This window comes from Pongo abelii, chromosome 6, assembly GCF_028885655.2.
Source record: "Pongo abelii isolate AG06213 chromosome 6, NHGRI_mPonAbe1-v2.0_pri, whole genome shotgun sequence".
Taxonomy (NCBI): domain Eukaryota; kingdom Metazoa; phylum Chordata; class Mammalia; order Primates; family Hominidae; genus Pongo; species Pongo abelii.
The window spans coordinates 115,011,258-115,035,221 of NC_071991.2; the positions used below are offsets into that span (position 1 = coordinate 115,011,258).

General features: G+C 40.3%; 1 protein-coding gene across 2 annotated transcripts in view; it reads right to left on the reverse strand.

Annotated features, from left to right (window-relative positions):
- The window catches only part of CTTNBP2 (cortactin binding protein 2), a 168,473-nt gene extending 156,941 nt beyond the window's left edge, over positions 1 to 11,532 (reverse strand). Inside the window, exon 1 of one of the 2 annotated variants that reach the window (XM_024249230.3) lies at positions 237 to 2,690. In XM_024249230.3, the coding sequence (XP_024104998.2) occupies positions 237 to 263 (27 nt within the window). In that variant the 5' untranslated portion in view covers positions 264 to 2,690. 2 annotated transcript variants of the gene reach the window in all.
- Positions 11,533 to 23,964: the final 12,432 nt, after the last annotated feature.

Below are 23,964 nucleotides of genomic sequence, written 5' to 3' on the forward strand. Positions count from 1 at the left end.
GTTTTTCATTTAGCCAACATTTAAAAAATCTGAAGATGTCACCAAAAAATCCAGATCCCTGGCTTGTCTTTAAATGTCAGATGACTGGGTAACTCCAGATTCATATTTCCTCAGGGCAATAATCCACAGAGCCAGGAAGTAGCTGCCCCTTTAGAAGGAACACATTCCTCATGTTGCCAACCCTCCCCCACCAACACATACACACACACACACATACACAGTACAGGCACACGCACTTTTAAGAAGCCAGGACTGCCATCCATGTGTGGTCATCTGGGCTGCCATAGTCAGGTGGGTTTGGAACCCCTGCTGTTTGGTTATCAAAGTGCCTTCTTATGAATGAATGCCTCTGTAGCTTCTTGGCAGGCCTGGGAGGGAGCTGAGGCTGGAATAAGTGAGCCTTCCAGGGACCCAGCTACAGCACAAAGTCAGCACCAGAGCCCTAGGTGTGGCGCGGGGTGGGGGGGCGGTGCGGTGGTTCATAATTTCTCACACAAGGTTCTTCCAGCCCTTTTGTCTTCTCTTGTAGATTTCTTCCCTGAGTGATTGCATCCAACCTCTCATGGCTTTAAATCCCATGAATATACCATTGACTCTCGATTCTTTTGTCTTCCACTCCAACCTTCCTCACAGCAACTTTTACAAGTAGGTTCTCTGGCATTCGTTTTAGAGATAAAGCTGAGAGTGAGTTCACAGTCAGCCTGGGTGAGTCCAAAGCCTGAGATCCTTCCACCAGGCACACTCTGTTCCTCCCTTCTGTACACAAACTCATTTGACAAGCCCAGTCACCATCACAGGGAAGAGTAACACAACATTTATCCCCAAATCTCTCTGTAGACTCACTCTCAGAAGCCATTGTTCAAAACATGCCAGACTGTTCAAAACATGCCAGAAGTAATGTTCAAAACATTACTTCACACTTGCGTAGCACCCAATGGCTTCCAAAGTATTCTCAAATAATTCACTCCAATTTATACCATATTGCCATCTTCATTTTTAAAATGGAAACTCAGAAAAGTCAGATAATATATGCAGATCATGCAACCAACCAGTAAATGGTAAAATCAGGATATATGATCAAATGCCATGACTTATCTTCAAACTTTACCAGCATGGCACCAACATTCTAGAATAAGCTCTTTGAGATGAGATAAAAATGGTACCATCCTGTCAGTCAGCCAACATGAACAATGGTCTATTTCTGTGAAGACACAAAAGTATACATAGCAAAGACAATAACTGATTTCAGAGGCTTTCAAACAGGCATGACCAGAATGGTCACATTTAAGTTTCAAAAGAATCTTCTGGAAAGAGATATGACGGTACAAAAGGGAAAGAGACTAGAGCTATGGGGTTCTCTCAAGAAAGATTTTAAAAGCATCTCTCTCTTAAAATTATTTCTTTTTGCATATACACTGGACAGAGAAGTTATTTGGAAAGGCAAGCGCTAAGGATAAAGAGAAAAGGAAAATCTATAGCAAGCATAAATCATGTATAGTTCTGAGGGATCCATACTTCAAAGATTTCTTAGAGATGCTCCCTATGAACAGTAAAATCCAATGTACCAAGTCTCAATTTCTGCTCCTACTACACAGTAGTGTCCATAAAGTCTTATAAACTAATTGTTCTCAAACATTGGCATGCATAAGAATCACCTGAAGACCTTGTGAAAAACAAGCCAAGGGGCTCCACCCCTGGAAATTGTGATTCAGTGAGTCCGAGGTGGGGCTGTGAATCTGCCCTTCCAACAAGCTCCTGCTGATGTTGCTGGTCCACAGACTACATGTGAGGAGCACTTCTAGAACTCATGCCATCCTCTGTTTCCTCATCTGTGTAATGGAATTCCTAACGTTTACCCTGCATTCTTGTGAGAATTAAACAAGAACCTATCAATGAAGTAAGTGCCAAATGAAGGCAGGCGATTGTTATTATTAACCCAGATGTTTCATGTAGAGAGGAGTGGGGTATTGGCCAGGAGCCTATTTCTTTGAAAATCTACCAGCCCAAGTCCAATAAACTCAGTTTATTGACTATGATGAAAGACAGGCTCTTTTATCCTGGTTTTTCCCACTGAGATGGGAGAGTAAGCTGCAATTCTTATGTGCTTTAGAGTGTAATGCTTTATTAATGATGCTGCTGGTTGCTCTAAAGATTTTAATTAATTGTATATTTTATTGTCTTGTTTCTCCAAAGCTTTATAAGCAAAGTGCTCCATTTTAAAAACTAATAAATTATGAAAGACATTGCCAAGATCCTGATTCATATTAGAGTCAGGAGAGCCTCCCTGCTTCCATCAGTAGCAGCAACACATGTAACCTACAGCTAAAACTTCTGTTTTTCTATGTATTACCATCAATAAAGACGGAAATTCATTAAAATAAAAAAATATTGGTACAAGCGTTCTTGCTAAACCATAGATTATGTCACACAGAATGTTAAAAATAAATCTGTCTCCCATCACAACGTATGAAGTAATGTACTGTTTGAAACATACAGTGCATCTGTCTGCTTGTCTCTCTTCTCTCTAATGACTCCACCCCCATTTCTCCACTACTAGTCATAGTAAAATTTCTCTACTAATTCCTGGCCTTCCATAGTACAAATATAATAATAATATTTTCAAATTGTCAACAACTTTTATTTCCATTCTATTCTGGCAAAACAAGGTAAAAAAAAGTACTGTGCATGAAAAGATGCTGGAGATCTTAAGACTCCAAGTATTTTATAAATAAATATAAAGCCCTTTAGTATTTTTAGAAAAATAACCCCAGAAGCAAAAATTCTAACAAAAAACTATATTTTTGTTAGAATATATATATTCATACATATATTAATATATATTCATATATATTCATATGTATATTCATATATATTCATATATATTCATATGTATATTCATATATATTCATATATATTCATATGTATATTCATATATATTCATATGTATATTCATATATATTCATATATATTTATATATATTCATATATATTCATATATATTTATATATATTCATATATATTCATATATATTTATATATATTCATATATATTCATATATATTTATATATATTCATATACATTCATATATATATGAAGCAGCATTAATCTTAGATGCATATGGTACAAAAGTACTTAGATATAGAAAAAAATATTAAAGTTTCTTGGTTTAAGAGCCAAACGAATTAAAGTCATATAATGTTTATAAATGATTGCCTTGATAATCTGATTTTCAAATTGGATAGAAGACAGGACAGATCCAAATGCTGCCACTCACACAAAAAATTAAGGTCTCTATCAGGGCACTCATGAAAACATGACCCCCAAATCCCCAACTCCCCCCAGAAAAAAATCAGAGCAGACATGTTCACAGACTAAGGTTTACTATTGAACTTGCTTTTCCCAATTAAAAAATAAAAATCCAGCTATTTTTTAGTGATGAAAAGAAACTAAAAACAAAGTAAAACCAGACCTGTGCCAGGCATGGTGGCTCACGCCTGTAATCCTAGCACTTTGGGAGGCCAAGGCCGGCAGACTGCCTGAGCTCAGGAGTTCGAGACCAGCCTGGCCAACATGGTGAAACCCTGTCTCTACTAAAATACAAAAAAAAAAGAAAGAAAGAAAGAAAGAAAATTAGCCAGGCGTGGCAGTGTGCACCTGTAGTCCCAGCTACTCTGGAGGCTGTAGGCGGGAGAATTGCTTGAACCCAGGAAGCAGAGGTTGCAGTGAGCAGAGATCATGCCACTCCAGCCTGGCGACAGAGCGAGACTCCATCTCCAAAAAAAAAAGAAAAAGAAAAAGAAAAAAAAAACAGATTTCAACTCCACAGGCCACTCTTCTGCCTGTTACATTTGCCAGGAAAAGCATTCCAGAAAAAATGCTTAACACCTACTTTTAAAAATCTGGCATGGCTGCTTCAACTAATCCAGAATCTGGTCATCAAATACAAAGTATGTCTTGTTTGGGATATAAGTCATATATATTAATTTATTGTATGTTAATCTATTGTATATTACAATTTATTCTATATAATTTATTTAAAATTAAAAAGTATACTTATATAATTATATATATAATATATACATATATATGATATATTATGTATAAATGAGAACGGAGAAATAATCCCAAACTCAACTGTTCAACACTGTAGTTTTGAACAGCTCTGAATTACCTGGGGCAAGCGTGGGGAGGGCATTCTTCAGGATTTTTTCTCATACAGGCTGAGAGAGAGAGAAAGAGACAGACTAGACAAAACAGACCCTGGCTGAATCAACTCATCTTAAATTTCCAGAATTGAACACGGGCCAATACCAAGTTTCCCCCTCCCCAAATCTATAACACTAGGTTTATGTGGGGAATTCAATAGATAAAGCTAAATATTAATAGAAAAGTCTTACCCATACCCTTTTAGAATTAGTGGAACCAACCAACATTAATTGATTATCAGAATGCCTTCAGGAGACATTATGAGCCACAGTGGCAGATCTTGCCTCAAACACGTCCGTCCTATCAGGGTTGCTGGGGGATATGTTGGTGACCAAACACAAACTCAGGCACTTTCTCTGGCTCTTCCCACCAACACCGAGAGCCTCTCTTCCAATTTAAAATCCAGCAGGTTGAGCCTATTTTGCATCAGTAAGCTTTACACAGGAGAAAGGCAGACTGGAAGGTGGGGTGATGAGCAATGTGGCTAGGGAAGAATCAGCAAAGTAGGGCAAATCATTTCATCTGTTTGAATCTCAGGTTTTCCATCAGTAAAAATAAGGATGCTGGAGTAAGTGATCTCTTAAATCTCCTCCAGCCCCTAAATGTCCTGATTTCATGTACCATCAGGGTAACTGGATTACTGGACTGAGGAAATTCATTTAGGTCATTTCCTGAGCCTAAAAGCCTTTGTGAGGTACTTGAGGAAAACTGATTTTGCCTCTTTGCTCAGAAGTTACAGAAATGTATTTTCCTCCCAGTTTAATAGTGCATGCTAATAATAATGCATTTAGAACTTTCTATGTAAGCAAGATTTATGCTTTGGGGATGAATAAGGGCTATCAAAAAGGAAAAGCAATGAAATCATCTTAAAAGTTCACCATCACAATGCAAAGGCTGTATTATTGACATGCAAAATATTAAATCCACCTCTCTAGGTACATAAGAACATGCACTATATTAAGAATTTAGCTAATTATAAGGGTTTTCATGAAGAAAAGTACATACTTCTCAAGATCTCAAAGTATTTTCAAATCTCTGAAGTTACTTCTTGCCTTGAGATTATCTTCCTGATTTCTCTCTCTACAAGGCGGAAATAATTTTTGTGATGGGGTTGCATACCTCTGATGCTGCTCTTCCTAATCCTCCATTCTCCTCTGATTCATCTGGGTACTATCTTTCTTCAGCACATAGCTCAAACCCACTTTTGAATGTCTTTCCAGACTCCAGAAATGTCTTGTTCTCTCCATTCAGTCTTAAAATCTGTTCTATTACTTCACTTGGCAGTTAATCATGTCCGGCCTTGTGCATTTCCTCATAGTAAACTTATTATCTCTATTAACTCTATTTTCTCACCCCTACTAGATGTGTCAGGACAGTAAGAATATTACTTCTTCACTTATTTTATCCAACATGCTCCCCCTGCCCCCACCCCACCCTATACACTTTGGGTATAAAATGTCTACTGCACATAGTATGAATACAGAAAGTGTGCAAAGGATGTCTCAGGTACATCCATCTTACTAAGATACAATGTTTCAGCCCACTCTAGGGGGAACTAAGTAACTGTATTAGATGATTCACTCAGTGTTTCAAAAATCATTTAGAGTAACCTAAACTAGGGAAGCTGCTTGATGTTCCACTTTAAAACAACATATAATACGAGAACATGAGGTCTATTTGGTGTCAGCTCTCCAAGGTCATGTACCTCAAATCAACCACACTGTCTGGGGTCTTTCATGCAAGACAAGAAACTCAGTGTATTGAAAGGAGGTAATACTGACAAGGAAACAATGTCAGGAAGGAAACCGGGTAATGGATGTAACTAATTTTAGCTGAGAAAGCTGTAAAGAATGGCAGCAAAGTGGCTCAGGGTGACAGCCTCTGATAATTAAGCCCAGCTACCTTCCTTTTCCTCCTTTCAGATCTCCCCGCAGTCTCTATTTCCTCCTTAGGGAAAAAAAGGACTACATCTCAAATAAAACTAACATCTATTTTCACCCTAACTCAGTTTTTCGATGTTACATCAGCCCGACATGGGACATGGATCAGCTCCACAGGCAAGCACACATTCAAATGTAATAACCATCCTTTAAGAAGCTTACAATGCATTAAAGAATAGTCTTGATTATCTGTAGGTGGCAAATATCTGCATGCTGATTTTCAAATGAAAAGGCTGGGCCAAATGAAGAGGCAGGCCTTTGGAACCATCTTGTCTTTTCAATGAAATATAAAAATGTCAAAACCAAATCATCTGCAAACAAGTATTCACTCCACACAGCAATGTTACCTCGACTACACTACATTTACTATAACCTTTTAAACTAATCCCCAATGTATTAGTTGGTTACTAACAATTTATTTAAAGAGAGTATCTTCCCCCTATTCTAAAATCAGGATTTCTATATGGAAGGCATCATGCTGTACACAGCATTAATAATATGATCTCGGTATTTGCGTAAGTTATTTAAAACATTAAAATTTTAAAAATCTTTCAATATCGATGTCATCATCATCCTCTCTCCTACCTGTCCTCTGATTCCTTACCTAACTACCAACAGAAAAGACAAATCTTTTTCCATGTTATATAAGCTTTGCAAAGGAGCACCAACAGATAATAATGTAATCGAGTGTGTTCAAATAAAGTATCCTTCTAAAGCAATACTCAAACGGGCTTGGGTAGCAAAGTAAATGAAGCTGGGGGATACTGCTCCATCCTTCCTAGGCACATTCAAAGTTGAAATTCCAGTCTCACATTTCTGTGAAATTGCAGACTATTCTAAAGCCTTGCCTAACCTCCTTTTTCCTGCCCAATCTTTCCTTTTATTCCCTTTTCCTGTTTCCAAACTTCCCCACATTTCTCTTAACCCCCTATCAATCATCCTCTCCTCCACACCCCAATGGGTGATGTGGCCTTGATTCTTATTATTGGAAGGATGCAGGATGGCAGAGGTGCAGCCTCAATCATCATTTTGAAAAGGGAGAATCTAAAGAGAAAACTAATAGTGTTGGAAATTAAACTTTTAAAAACCCCCTATAAAGAATCCTAAGAAGTCATTGAGAAAAGCAGCGTGGAAAGGGGCAGTATTAAGATGAAAATTTTTAAAAATAAGAATTAGGGTTATCTTTTTGGATCAAGATCTATAATATCTATAACGTTAATTATTACAAGTCACAGGCCAATAATTTCACTATAAGCTGGTAACACACAAAGTGAGTTTTCTAATTAGCCAATCAACATTAAATTTTATGACACAGCTTCTTGGTGAGCTTCTCTTCATTTTCTTCATTCAGTAAATATTTGTGGAACACTTACCATGTGCCTGGCATTGTGCTAATCACCTTTGCTTTCTTTTACAAACTTCACACAACTCTCCTCGGAGGAGGAGGCTGCTTTCTCCCAGCCACAGCCTTGCTGTCCACATGATCAACAGCAGATATTTGTAAATGTCTAAGTACCAAGGCTGTGAAACATTTTCTCACCTCATAAAGTTATGAGAAACACACAAGGATAGAACCAACTGGTAATCTAGCCTAGGCATGGATTCAATCACTGAGAGGACAAATGTTCTCTAAACAAAATTGCTGCTGTGAGAAATACAATAACAACGACAGCAACGACAATAATAATAAAGTCCAAAAACTGGGGCAAACAGAAATCTACAACCTATTATTTAAGAAGAAAAAAAAAGTGAAAAGCAGGACATTGAAAACAGTTATATTCTCATCTTTGGAAAAATATTCCAGCCAATTTCCTCAACTTCCAAGCTATTTTTCTGAAGCATATAGCTGAGACCAGAATGGGAACCTCTATGCTCATCACTGAAAGCCCTTCGCATATGGCTCCCTAGGATATGACCACATTTGCACACTCCTTCTTGCAGTGCCAGTCCAAATCCTCCTTCAGTCTCAAGGACTACTTCAAATGTCATCCTTCTATGGAAATTTCTAGATCCATCCACTATGGACCCTCTCTATGACTGTTCCTCTCCAAACTTCTAATGCAAAATCACTTTTCCCTCTCACGACACCATCATCCTCAATGTGATTCCTTGGCGTATGTCAGTTTCTATCACCGGAATGTATTACGTTAGGGCAGCAAAGATCTTACTCATGATGCCTGTATCTCAGTAAGTGTTCAGTAATGTGTGTTAAATCTACGTTATTTGCTATTTAAAAATTAAGCTGAAAAACTTTCAACATTCTATAGCTGCCATGTAACTATAATTTAGTTTAAAAAAACGCTTAGTGCCATTGGCTACGAAAGTTCTTTTCAGTGCATTTACATTCAATACTGTCACCTGGAAAACAAAAATTTCAAGTTCCAGCTGTTAATTTGTTTAACATCACTGTCGTGCATTTTAAATCATTGTCCAAGTTTTTCTTTGTCACTGTCACCATGACAACAAATTTTATACCTACTTCTTGTATACTAGCTGCTCCAGAAAAGCTCAGAATGACAAGAATGTTGGTTGGCTTCCCAAATATAGCTCTAAAAAGATCTCCATTTTCTTTTCATTCCAAAATTCTTTGGTGACAATAAAAAGCATGAAGATTTCTGTTTTCCATACTGCCTTATCCATTAGGAGTTATTTTCAGAGTGGAAACAGCAATATGGCCTATAAAAGTCATCACATTTGGCTAAGGCACTGAAAATAGCCCAGGTTTCCCGGCATGGTTCACGGCAAAGACTATTAATATGATCTTATTGAATAATGTAGCTGTTACCCAGCCTTAAACTTGGGATGCTTTCAGGATTTAAACAGCTAAGAATGAGGATCACAAACTAAATTTAAAACATTCCACTAAAAATGATATTAAACTGAAAACTATAAATTAAGCTTGTTTCTAAGCAACAATCTAAATAGTCAAAGCTTAGTGAAAACACTCACTTTCAAAAATAGCCTACTGCTTCAGAGCTTCCATTGACTCCTTACTGCCAAATGTATACATAAAAATGCACAATATGTAAACCAATTTGAAAGTCAACAGATCTCCAAAATGCAAAGTGAATTGTTCACTAAAATAAAAATTACCAGTCAACAAGAACCCAAAATGCATAAAATGCCTTTGATTTTTAAGGAGCAATTGTGATGACACATATCACTCCTCTACACTAGCTTTCCTTTCACTTAAAAATCAGTCTATAGGTCAAGTGGCTGATATGAGAGAACCATGCCTTGTTAAGTCAAAACTATTTGGAGAACTAAAATAAAAGGCCCAATTTACTATATAAGAAGCCATCATCAAAATTTTACTAAAAATTCATAAATTATTACTGTTTTTTAAACTACTAGATGAAGAATCCTTATTGCATCTCGCAACCCTAAAGGATTCCATGGAAATAGCAAAGAAGGTTCACTTTCGCAGATTTTCTATGGCTCTGCCCATTAACAAGGGTGAAATTATCAAATCCCCAACTATCAGCAGTGAAAATCAGACTCGAACATTTTAAACAGAAGAGAGGGAACACTGACCTTGTTAACACAGAGATCTGCCTGGTGACCTGGGTTTTGTTTACGATCTAACCAAACAAAACTATATATCAGCTCTACAGACCATCAGTCAGATGTTTGTGTTTGGGTTGTCAGTGATTAAAATATTGAGGGTAACAGAAACCCCACTCTGAGTGGATGAAGTAAACAAATTCAGCCTTTCTGGGGAACAAGAAACACACACCCTACACACACACACACACCCCACACCCTCTTTCTTTTTCCTCATCCTTCCCCTTCCCACCTTTTGGGGATGAAGGCACCAAATCATCTCCACTTGCCAGAGAGCCTTGTCTCAATAGCTAGTTTCCTTACTGTGCCCCACAGAGGGGAGCTGATTCACATAAGTGGGCAGGTTTCGTTTGAAATCTTAAAGTTCTCATTTTCTATGCAAAGAATGGAAACTCAATTTTCCCAAGAGTTCAAATCAAAACTTGCCAGTTTTACAAGTGGAAATTAGCAGTCCTCCTCCCCCTCTCCGTTTCTCCTTCCATTGCCAGGCTCAGCTCCTCTCACCCCAAGTACCTTCCACCACATCTCTCCTCTCCCTCTCCAGAAAGCCCTACCTCCAGAGGGTGGGAGGAAGTTAAAGCGGCCCCCGCTGTTTACGCCCGGCTCTGCCCTCTCCCGCTCCTGCACGGACTCTGCTCAGGTCTTGAGAGGAAGAGGGGGGCGTCCACGCCCCGCTCGCTCCATCCCACCCCATCCTTCGGCGGGAGCAGCCAGATCGGGCCAAGAGTGGGAGGCGCTCCCAGATCTGCCTTTCTCTGCAGCTCCTTGCAGCTCCTGCGAAGCTGCTTCCCAAACACTGAGAACCTTTTCCACCCAAGAAATGTGGGTCCAGCCCTTCCCCAAGGTAGAGGCTGGAAACCACAAGCGAGTCTCTACACGGGGATATTCAGGGAGTGAAAGTAAGGACCAATCAAGAATGGTAGCGCACTCGGCTTCTAGACTCCAGAGAAGGAGAACAATGTCTTGAAACCAGGTGCAGAACCTCCACCTCTCCCGGGCATCGCCTCGGGAAGAACCAACCCATCCACCCCACCCCAATCACCACCACCAAGTAATGGGGCAGCAGGCTGCTAGGACCTAAAGCGCTGGCCTCAGCGGCAGCAGCGCCCACATCTGGACACGGCCCTCTCCCAGTGGGCCTCCTGAAGGCACAGGACCAGATGCACACAATGGGCATCCCCACACCTGCTGGGCGATGGCCCACCTCCCCCAAGCTGCTCTCCCGTGTCCGCTGAGCGGTACCAGGCACCCCCGAGACACGCGCTTGCAACCACGCGCGCACCTAGAGGTGAACAATGGGGGGGTCAAATTCGCTAGGAAACACGTCCCAGCCTTAGCCCCCGCCAGAAGCGACCGCAGCGGAGGGAGTGGGCATAGGGGTCGCACTGGACGCAGACAGGGAGCTGGGAGAACCGGGCGACCCGGGGCCGCTTCCCGTGGGGCGTGGAAGGGACAGGAGGGATCCCCAGCCCGGGTGGCCCCTCCGCTCCCCCCGGCCTCCGCCGTGTGGGCATCCCGATGAAGGGGCACCGGAGAGTCCCGGGCTTACGGAACGCCCCGGGGGTGCGGAGCCGGGTCCGGCTGGGACCCCGGCGCCGCCCCCGGCCCGCGTCTAGACTCGCCCCGCGCCCGCCCCGGGAACTCGGTTACCGCCGCCTCCGCCGCGGCCCCCGCCGCGTCCTCCGGGGCCCGGGATAAGTCGGGCTCGCAGCTCGCGCCGTCCGTCGCCATCTTCCTGCTCTAGCGGATCCGAATGCGAGCTCGGAGCCGTGGCTCCGGACTCAGCCGTCTCCGCGCGGGCGGCGCTTAACCCGCTGCTGTCCGGGACGCGGGCGCCGGGAGCCGGGAGCCGCCGCACTCCCTCCGCCCCTCGCCGCCGCCCTCGCCGCTTAACCCGCTGCGCGCCGGAGCGCCCCGCCTCCGTCCCGCCCCGCGCCCTGCGCCCCGCGCCCGGCGGCGCCAGCCGCGGGCTCCTGGAGGTGCGAGAAATGGGCGCAAGACCTGGCTCCGCTGCGGCCCTGCGCGGGGACTGGGGATCAAAGACCACGGAAGAGGTGAAGGCAGAAAGCGCCCGAGGAGCGTTCCATGCCGCAGAACCCCCACCAAGCCGGAGAAATCCGTGCACAGACCGGATTAAATGTCAGGCCTCCTGAATCTGAATTCTCTGAAAGATCAGGGAAAATCCTACACTTCAGCTCCCTCTATCCCACCGCGAGGAATCACACAGGGCACCCCTTTCTTCTTAAATTGCTCTTTCTTAAATTTCATTGCCGCCAGGGTGTTTTTACCCTCCCTATGTATATACACACCTGGCTCTGATTTAGTCTATCGTTGACTCTAGTGTTTCTCCAAAAACAATTCTCAGATGAAAACGATTTGTCTGTCCTGTTTTCTTTTAGAACGTGGCACCAGCCCCTCAGCTCTTAACTTTCTATACAATCTCCTTTTCAGGGAATATGTAGCGGGCTGTTTTATATTCTATGACCCCCCTAAGTCTGAGATCTCTCCTGAAGGACTAACCGAGAAGTGTTAAATGTCATAGCTTTAAAAGCTAAATGTCATGTCCTCTACTTTTGAGAGAATTTTAAAAAATTACTCCCTACGTGTGAGGACACGTGTACATATACACCAAAAACAACCAAACAAAAGCCGTATTTGTAAAAATATATTTATGGGAATTACACGTCTCAGAAGATTTTTCATGAGATGAGTGAATTAGGCCCAAACACTTAATCTTCCCTTTCCACATCTAATTCAGTTCCTACCCTTTGCTGCCAATTTCCAGAATGTGAAAATCTATCACCTCACCAAGACCATATGGTACAGCCCTTCCCAAATCAGCAGATCCCTAAAAATGTGTCGAATGCATAAAATCAAATTGAGACATTCAAGCTGTGTCTCAAAGACGTAAAATCAAACCACAACCAAATCCTGCACTTGAAATTTTGGAAGATGAATGACTAGAATGTTCAGTCCAAGGGTTACGGATCAAAGCTTTTTTTTTTTTTATCCTTTTTTTCTTTCTTTCTTTCTTTCTTCTTCTTTTTTTAATGGCAGGCTCCTAATGAAAGGTTTTGACTCTTTAATTGCTCCACTTTCCAAATTAGACCCAAATATGACACAAACCAGGGCAGAGAAAATCTTTTCTGCAAATACCCTGAAAGAGATTGATTAATAAACTGTGAAAAGTTCCCTCTCAGAAGAGAGGTCAAGAAAGAACTTTACCTAGAACTCTGGGGCTAAAAGTCAGAGGCTTAGAAATCATCTCCAGGTTATCCTGTGAGTACAGGTACTTATTTATTTATTTATTTATTTATTTTTATTGGCTCTGATAGTTACTCCCTCACTTATCCCTTTAATATCCATCCCTGTTCATTATACCACTTTCCTTTATTAAGTATACTCTCTAAAACTGCTCAATATTAGAATAACTAGATTTCTTTAAGATGAAAGAAAACCATTGCACAGTAAAAGTTAGGTGTCAAACTGATAGGAAAAATTTAAAGTCAAGGGCATTCCTTGTTCTTTTCAAAATGCACTTTCACACATTGCAAGGCAATCAATTTTCTTGATTCTGATGTTGAATATTTCTCAAGCAATTAACTGGCAAACTTCTGGAAAAAAAATAATAATAATAAATTTTGCTCAGGTTTAAGAGTTGGAAATATGAAATGACACCATCTCTGGGAAGCAAATCCCTTTTATACATGCAGCCCAATTAAAAAAAAATCATTGGGAAAAAAATAGCTTGTATTCACCTAAATACAATTAAAGCAGGATCATGTCACAAGGACATCAGTCCTTACCCACCCCCCTGCCCATCATTTTTTGTTTGTTTTTGTGAAATGGAAGAAAAAATAAATAGAACAGTGATAAAAATCACAGGACACCACATTCTCTAACCACCAAAATCCAGTACCTTGGAAGGAGAATTGACAGCATTCTGTTTCCACCTTAAAACCGGCACTGTTGAAGGTTGGCTGAGGATCTCACCTACTGCACAGAAGTGGCACACTAGGAGTTAAGTTCCTCACCAGCAGCCTGGCCTGGGGCTGCTTCTCCACCAGGAGGACACTTGCTGGTTTAAATTCTCTCTTGAGAATTAGTCTCTGCTACTATTGCAAATTAACTCTTTCTAAGACTTTCTTTGCACAAAGGCAGGCTCTATTACAGTCAAAGCAAATAGATGTGAAAGGGTATTGACTTGATGGCTCCAGAAATTAAATCTTTTGAAGCCTCATTAAACAGCTAAATAATAATAATAATTAATAAGAAAAATAAAAGATATCCCAGGGCTACAGTGAAAATTACTGAAAGGCAGGGTAAAAAAGGAGACAGATAGAAGTATAAACAGGAGGAAAATAAATCCCTACAACAAAAATGAATCATGAGTCTTAATCAGTAAATTCCTTTTGGCATTAAAATGGAAGGAGTAATACTGAATATATTGCAAATAGAGAAAACTATTATTTACATCCTGTTTTTGGATCATAACAATGATGCTGATGACCCACTGACTAAAGAATTTGAGGGTGATTATTTTCCGAACCCTGGAATAGAGGTATTTGTGCTGAGCTATAGCTCTAAGGGTGAAATGACCAGGGAAATGAGTTCTTAAAGGTGGGAATGCAGACAGATGTTTGGGAGCCAAGTGGTTTTCTGATTAAACCATGTTCTTGGCTTCATCAGCCACATCCTCCAACCCACTAAACCAAAAACCCAGAGAGTTATACATAATGATACAACAGGATGCTTACTTCCATGTGAAAAGATAAAGGAATATACACAGAACCTAAAACTGTTTCCGTCATGGAGTAAGAGACGTCATTTGACTGTCATTTCAGTCAAATGACAACATTTATGTTAATTCCAAAGAGCAAACCATATGTCATCATGTCTTAGTATTGCCAAATGACAAAATTATTGAGTAGCAAATCATTTCTGACTGTATCCTCAAGCCTATAGTTATACAATTTAAATATTGCAGACCATGCTTGTCCCTGTCTGCAGCACGGTGACCAACCTAGGAAGCCCCAAATCTTGACGTCAGGAACTCCACAGATGATCTCTGAGTGTCCATTGCCAGAAACAAGTTTTCCTATGACCTAACTACATTCCCTCATAGTCAGCTTGTCATTATCTACATGTGCCTCAGGCTTTTTGTGGATTTTACTCAGTAAATTTAATTCTAATCTAGTTAGCCACTCTTGTCAACAATCTATGGTTTTGGAAGGCCTCCCCCACCAACTGCAGTTGGTGTGTGCCAAAGGAATGCAAGCTAATTTTACCTAAGCTAAAGCAAAACATAATTAGGGAATTAAATCTGCTATGTAGGAAGCAAGCCAAAGCGAAACATAAATAATTATCATAATCACTCCCAGCCCCTTCTAATACAACCTTTAACTGGGAACTGTATCTGTTCATTCAATTGCTGAAATAATGTCCAAATATAAGACTTGACTGCAAGGTTAGAGCCACATTAAGAAAATCATCCCCCAGTACAGTCACTCTAAGAACAGAAACCAGCCAATACCAAACAATGAGGTAGTGTTGGTTCCATTCTCTTGCATGGTTTTTACATTTTAAATCATTACTTGTTGGTTTGGATGCTTATCTGCAGAAGTCATTTACAAGAGTAAATTTTAGTGCAGAAAGATGTTTTAGTGCAAAACCATTATGGAAAAACAATTTTAACAAAAAAAATCTGGCCTGCTCTTGCCCCTTATCCACCTGAATTGGAAATGGACCTGAATATTTCTGTTTATTCAGCCTCTTTAGCAACCTCACAAGCCTGCAGTGTATAGTTACTAGGCAATCATTAAAGCAGGGGTGTTTATACCATTAGGCATTACTTATAGTGGAGCTTCATTTATCTTAGAAAGTTTAAAAACTATATAAATAGGTTGTGAGATCAGGCCCTTTTCTCCTCTGATTAGAAGTGTGGATCCAGCTGTAAAACCACAGCTGAGATTTTTCTTTCACTTGGGGATATGCACTGTTCAACACAAAAGGAAATTTAGTGTTCGAAGAATTAATAAGAACACCAAAGATGTTATCTTTTGATTTTAATAAATATGCATATGGCATTTATGATTGACTCAGTGAGGGTTTACTTAGGATACAAAAAGCAGGAGAAAAGCTATACATGTGTAATGCTCCTGTGTCAAACTGTGAAATGAACCAATACATTAACACTTCCTAGACAATCATAATCAATTGTCATATACCAAATTAATAGAGTTTCAAATACTTTTGGAATTTTTGAGATGTAAATATCACCTTACCCTGCCCCAAATCTCACTTGATGACAATAGTTTGTGGGGGGTTTTTTTGTCCATCAAGACTTTTTTTATTAATCCAAATTAATTGGGGTTAGTTAAAAATCACCTGGAAATGTGATGACATTATTTGAAAATATATAAATAGATATAGTAGGGGCTGTCCACTTAACCAGTAAGTATACAATATAATTTAATTTATAATATTTATAAAACAATGTCATGGCTAGACTTGAAGGATTAATTTATTTCACTTGATTCAAGAACTGAAGGAAAGAAAAGCATTGGTATTGCTATTTTCATTCTGGGAAGGTGAAGTTACTTGTAGAATAATAAGGAAAAATACTTCTAACAAACCATCATTAAGGTTTAAGCAGCTTGAAATGTTTTATTCTGGCAATTAAAGAAAAATTTAACTACTGAAAATGTTTTATGCTAGCAATACAATAAATTTTTTTTCTTATGGCAAAAGATAAATAGCCACATACTGGTCATTACTATCATAATCATCATGACAACCTCACTCACTATCCATTTCAGCATTAACATCTTTGTTAAGAATCAGTTCAGTTGGGATGTATTTTACCACTACTTTTTCCTCCCTTTGACATCTGTTAAGGACCTCACTTTATTGGCTTGCAGCCTCCACCGCCTGACAATTGGTAATCCAAAGGACACCATGCCATCTGATTCACAAAACACATTTGCTTGACACTTTTCTGCCTTGACGAGCCCTCCATCCTCACCCAATGTGGCCATGGATGCCGTTAGAATGGTGATGGGGAACCCCACTCCCAGACTTTAAAATTTGAGGTGGCAGCAGATTAGGAATTGAACTGAACCTGCTAAACACTACCTGACTTTGAATAGTGGGTAAAGGCACCCCATATTGAAATACCACATTGCATTGTTCTATTTTCTGTACAGAAACATTTTTAGACCTATAGAAGAAAACATAACCAGAATCATAGTTTTGTGGGGGTTTTTTTGAGACTGAGTCTCACTCTTGTTGCCCAGGATGGAGTGCAATGGCACGATCTCGGCTCACTGCAACCTCTGCCTCCCAGGTTCAAGTGATTCTCCTGCCTCAGCCTCCTGAGTAGCTGGGATTACAGGCATCTGCCACCACATCCAGCTAATTTTTTGTATTTTTAGTAGAGACGGGGTTCCACATGTTGGCCAGGCTGCTCTCGAACTCCTGACCGCAGGTGATCTGCCCACCTCAGCCTCCCAAAGTGCTGGGATTACAGGTGTGAGCCACTGCGCCCGGCAACTTTTGTGTTTTTATTTTATTTTTATTTTTATTTATTTAAGAGACGGTCTTGCTCTGCTACCTAGGCTGGAGTGCAGTGATGTGACTATGGCTCACTGCAGCCTCAACCTCCTGGGCTAAAGAGACCCTCCTACCTCAGCCTGCTGAATAGCTAGGACCACAGGTGTGTGCCACCACACTTGGATAATTTTATTTTCTTTTTTCTTTTCGTTGAGACAGAGTCTTACTATGTTGCCCAGGCTGATCTCAAACTCCTGGGCTGAAGCCATCATTCTACCTCAGATTCCCAAAGTTCTGGGATTACAGGCATGAACCATTGTGCCCGTGCCAGAATTGTAGATTTAAACATGAGCAATAAAGAAACAAAGCTGCTAGAAGAAAAATATTTTCATGAACTTGTAATCAGAACGTAAGTTCTTAATTTTAATGTTATCCAACTTATCTTTATCTTGCATGGTTAGTGTTTTTTGTGTCCTGTTTATGAAATTTTTGCTTAGCTCCTAAGTCACTGAGATGCTGTTTTCTGCCGGTTGTCTTAGAGTCTCATCCCACACAGGCCCAGCTTAGAATTCTGCCTAATTTTGAGAGGAAATTGCATGCATGCTTTTCGGGCTCTTTTTCTGAAGTGTCTTCCTCCTTTGGAACTTCTTCCTTCAAGTCCAAGACTCCTGGGCAGCTACCAAGGCCTGAGCCCTATCTCCTTAGCCCAGTAAAAGTCATCTTTATTCCCCAACTGCCCCATTCCCATCCTAGCTCTTCCCTCAAGAATCATAGCTTTTAGTGCCAGGCGCAGTGGCTCACACCTGTAATCCCAGCACTTTGGGAGGCTGATGCAGGTGGATCACCTGAGGTCAGGAGTTTGAAACTAGCCTGGCCAACATGGCGAAATCCTGCATCTACTAAAAATACAAAAAATCAGCCAGGCATGGTGGAGGACGCCTGTAATCCCAGCTACTTGGAAGGCTGAGACACGAGAATCACTTGAACCTGGGAAGCGGAGGTTGCAGTAAGCCGAGATCACACCATTGCTCTCCAGCCTGGGCAACAGAGGGAGACTCTGTCTCAAAAAAAAAAAAAAAAAGGAATCATAGCTTCTAAAGTCCTGTCTGTGCTCATGGCTTGCCAATGCCTTTTAACGGTTGTTTTATATATGTTGTTCCACTTTGTTGTTACAGTAGGAGAGTTGGCCCAATACTAGCTTCTCTGTCATAACCAGAACTGAAAACCACACTTACTTTTAGAGAGTGTTTATAACAAAACTTCCTAATGTTTCCTTACCTAATTGGATTATAAACAGGACTGTATTATTTGTTTTTGTATCCTGGGAGTGGGGTGAACCTAGCTTAGACTCTCTATTTGCCATTGACAAATAGAGCCCAGGCACGAATCCGCTACCTCATCTGTAGTCGACATGAAAAACCAGGCTGGCAATAAAGGATCACGTTGCATTCATGAAATATAATACATAATACATATAGAACAAAGCCATCTCAAATGTGAAGATTCTAGTACATTCTGAAAACTTTTGGCAGATTTTCTGAACTTTAAGGTCAAATGAAGATTGGTGGGTCTGTAAGAACATTAACTCTACACTTGTAATATCTGACACTGAACCCAACACATAACAGGCAGTCAAGAAATGTTTATTCAGATTAATTGAATGGAAGAGATATGTGGATAGATGGAAAGATAGATGACTAAATGGTTCAAGTAAATATTACTCCTTTCTTACCTTCTCTCATGAGCCCCTTTGACATTGCAGTGAAGCCTATGGATTTCTTCTCAGAAAAATGTTTTAAATACATTACATAAAACACATAAGCTCTTAAAGGAAACAATTATATAAAAATCCAGTGATCAAAATTCTGCATATAAAAAACAAATTTATAATGTAGTAATGGAAGTGTTTCTTTATTAGCATAGTAAATAAGATATAGTGGTGAACTCCATAATTAATATAATTTTGAAGTTTCCATATTTGTAATTTTTTTTTTGAGACAGAGTCTCTCTTTGTTGTCCAGACTGGAGTGCAGTGGAGTGATCTCAGCTCACTGCAACCTCAGCTTCTGGGTTCAAGCAGTTTTCCCACTCAGCCTCCCAAGTTGCTGGAACTACAGGTGCCTGCCACCATGCCCAGCTGATTTTTGGATTTTTAGTAGAGGGGGGTTTCATCTTGTTGACCAGGGTGGTCTTGAACTCCTGACTTCAAGTGATCTGCCTGCCACATCCTCCCAGAGTGCTAGGATTACAGACGTGAGCCACTACACCAGACCCCATGATTGTAAATTATATTTTGAGATATCTGCGACAATTGTATCAAGATTTAAACATATCTGTAACTTCTACTATGACACAGTCCCAGGTACTACAAGGTCTCTTATGGCCTGTTGCCTTAAGTTATAATTGAAATAAATGCGCACTATGAGAGGTTAGTAAACATGAAAATATTTAATTTTAATTTTTAAAAAAGTTTATGTTTAAAAAAATTCATGTTTATAAAATGTACATATTAAATATATTAATTTGTTTTGAGAGATTAAAATTTAGATGTGATAGGCCAATTAGGGTATGCTAAGTAAGAAAAAGCTTAGAAGATCACCAAATGCTCTGTCCTCCAAACAAATACAACTCAGGTTGCATGCTCTAGAGTAGTGGTTAAATTCAAGGTTACATTATTAAAACCTCTTTCTAGCTGTGTGACCTTGGACAAGTATTACGTCTCAGTTATCTCTTTGGTTAAGTGGTAATCATAATGGCTCTTATCTCTACAGGGTTGTTGAGAGGATTACATTAACTCATTTAAAGCACTTAGAATAGCACCTGGCCCCCAGTAAGTTTTGGCTCTTATTACCATTTTCATGCTTTTCATATACCTATTAAATAATTAACAATCACTCTAATACACATGGAGTTTCAGAAACAAATAACTTGTTGAATTAATAAAAATGATTCTACAACTACACAACAGTCCCAACAAGGCTATTTGTATAAATTTTAATTTTAAACCAAATATTCCATGATTTTAGATTAAATATTAAAACTCTCAATAAGTGCTTACAATAGTCTTAATAGAGAAACTCAGGATGAATCATGTAAATTGGAAAGTCGCTGCCATTTTGTGGATTGCTGGGTGAGTGAGAGCATCAGTGGGTGCTGGGGCAGAGGGAAGTGGGAAGATGAATCAGAGGGTGTAGATTTGAGCCTGTACATTTTTACCCTAAATCTACAGTCACCAACCTTTTTGGCACCAGGGACCAGTTTTATGGAAGACAGTTGTTCACAGGGGTGGGTGGGGGATGGTTTCATGGATGAAACTCTTTCACCTTGGATTATCAGGCATTAGTTAGCATCTCATAAGAAGCCCGCAACCTAGATCCCTTGCATGCTCAGTTCACAATAGGGTTGGTACTCCTATGAGAATCTAATACTGTGGCTGATCTGACAGGAAGCGGAGCTCAGGTGGTAATGCTTGCTTGCTTGATGGCCACTCACCTCCTGCTGTGCTGCCCAGCTCCTAACAGGCCATGGACCAGTACTGGTAGGCACCCAGGCTGTGGGAACCCCTTCCCTAGATCTGGAAATACATCATGGTTCCCGTCCATTGGACGGTAAAGTTTATATAGGTAGTCTTTGAAACAATGGCAAAAAGACCAAATTGGAACAGGCTTTAGGCTACTACAGACCATTCTGAAGTGTGTGGGTTGCTTTTCTTGAATTTGGAGAGCCCCGAGATGCAGCTGATGCTGTCTGACAGCTCAATGGAAGAACACTCTGTGACTACCATGTCAGAGTGGCACTGGCATGGCCCAGTGGCTCACGCCTGGAATCCCAACACTTTAGGAGGCAAGGTGGGCAGATCACCTGAGGCCAGGAGTTCAAGACCAGCCTGGCCAACATGGTGTAACCCCATCTCTATTTTTAAAAAATACAAAAATTAGCTAGATATGGTGGCAGGCATGGCACCTGTAATCCCAGCTACTTGGGAGGCTGAGGCACAAGAATCGCTTGAACTGGGGAGGTGGAGGTTACAGTGAGAAGATATGGCATCACTGCACTCCAGCCTGGGCGACAGACCGAGATTCCATCTTAAAAAAAAAAGAGAGAAAAAAAAAAAAAAAGGAGTGGAACTGTCAAATGGCAAAAAAAAAAAAAAAAAAAGTAAGAAGTAGAAATCATGGCCCATCTCCCTCTTGGGTCCTCACCCTCGAGATGATTATCATAGAAGGAGTTGGCCACCTCACCACAGATCTCCAAGAAGGAGAAGCTTCTCTCACAGCTGGAGCAGGTTCCTTTCTAGAAAAAGGAGAAGAGAGGGACCACTGTCTTGGGAGAGAAATCACAAGCTGTCCCGATCCTTCTCTAGGTCTCATAGCAGATCTAGGTCAAATGAAAGGAGATACAGGACCAGTTTGCAAGAGAAGAGGTGTACAGGAAATTACTTCATTTGACAGGAGTATATACAGAAAATTCAAGTTTTATTTGAGACTTCTTAAACTTGTTTCATTTTAAAGACGTTTTAGTTGTTCAAATTTGTCTCTTGAAACAGACACACAAAGGTGTAATTCTCTATGGTTTGAAATGGATCATAAGATACATGAAATACCAAGAATTGTTACTTTACAATGTTCCCTTAAGCAAAATTGAGTCTGCTTTGAACTTTACACATAGACTGATAATAAACCTCTAAATCCTGCCCAGCAGAAGTGTGATTTTTTTTTTTAACACAGAAACAACTGGCAAAAATTGAAGTAAGATTTACTTTTTTTTTTTCATAGCTAGAATACAGTATGCAGCTAAGTTGCACAAGCAGGCTTTAAACGCTGCTGTGAAACACAAGCCATCAGGTAAAAAGAAACGCTGCAGTATTAAGTTAGAGGTTTTTAAAAAATGCAGCGGAAGTCCAAAATCAAGATGCTGGCACATATGGTTCCTGGTGAGAGCCCTCTTCCTAGCTTATAGATGGCCAACTTCCTGCTGCATCCTCACGTGGCCTTTCCTCGGTGCATGTGCAGAGAGAAAGATTTTTCTCTTCTGCCACCCACTAATAGTAGAACCATAAGGACTCCACCTTCACAACCTAATCGAACTCTAATTACTTCTCAAAGGCTTCTCCAAATATCATTACATCCAGGGTAAGGGCTTCACATATGAATATTAGGAGGACATGATCATTCAGTCCTACAAGATTCAAGGTCATTTCTGTACCATCTCATTCACTTGATTTTGAACAAGCTGTAATGGGTCTGAGAAAAAGGAGAGTCACAGCCAGCCCATCATGAATTGCGCAAAGCTTGTCCATGTTTTATTTATGCCTGCGGTGTACCCTACATGCAAACATTTTCTAACAATGTTGCAGGGCCCGGAATCACCCACACTACACAACTCCAGGGGGTGCCACTCATCTGGTAGTCTATGTAAATGGCATCCTCATGCTCCACAGAAGTCTGAATAGGAAAACTCAGAAAACACTGGTATGGTGAAAGTCCAAGGGACTTGGTCTTGAAGACCTGTTTGAGTATGATTTCTCTGTGACCTGACTCAAGTCACTAATCTTCAGTGAGTCTAGTTTTGTCTCTATAAAATGGGAATGATAATTTCAATACTCACTTTACAGGGTTGTTGTGAGGATTAGATGAGATTAATATGGACAAGTGCTTGAATGCTGAAAAGAGCTACACAAGTAGAATTATGGGCTTGATTTACCTTCCAGCCCTCGCATTCAAGGGTTCTTTCAGTTGGATATAGACAGCCTCATCACTAAGAAACCCCAACAGCCCTTAGTTGGGTCAGACCATGTTGGAATTTCTGTTCTATATACACACATTTCTGAGCTCTTTATTAAGGAAATGCCTCTGGAGTTTAAGTATAGAAGGAGTTTCTCTTTCCCTCATTACCACATTTTTCAAAAAGTGAAATTTCTTCTGTCAAAACACATCAAGATACCATGGTGACAATTGCTATAGAAATGCTAGATTTGGAAAGAAATGAAGAGATTTCTATTCTGTTTCCTGCTATCCATGTTTAACAGCCTAAATCAAGCCCTTGCTAGCTACAAGACTGAAAATGACTGTTTGCCCCATATATCTTGACCACACTCCCTGTTCCAAACCTTAAATTCTCACATCTTAAGGCCTTTCAGAGGTTGTGCATGAAATTAAGTCTTAGCATAGCATTATCTGAGACACAGAGAAATTGGATGGCATTAGCAGTTTTTTCTTTTTAATTATCCACTTGAGTGTAGATCACAGTCATTGTATTCCATGATTATATGTGTATAAGATATCTGAATAAGGCTGGCTAGGGTGTAAGACAATAGGGAATGATAAAAACTTGAGCCAACAGCAGGACATAGGCTCTGTCCAATTAAAGGGGAAAAAAATCCTCACACTAAGAAAAATATACAGACCTAGTGATGTTAGAACTTCTAATTTTTTAAGAGAAGGAAGAAATCAAATATTTATGTGATATTTCCTCATATAAAAAATCTATCTGCCAGTCAAAGCTGCCCATGGCTGCCAGTTTTCAACCACTGATCAATGGATGCCTTAAATCCAGAAATTAACTCCTTCTATCCTTAATACACAGAAAAATGAAAGCATGCTAAATGTGGATTCCAAAGTATCCCCACTGAGTAAGTCCCTTTTGGAGCCTAAACAGTTGCAAATTTTCATAGGCAGCCCAGGAGTTTCATCTAGAGATCATTC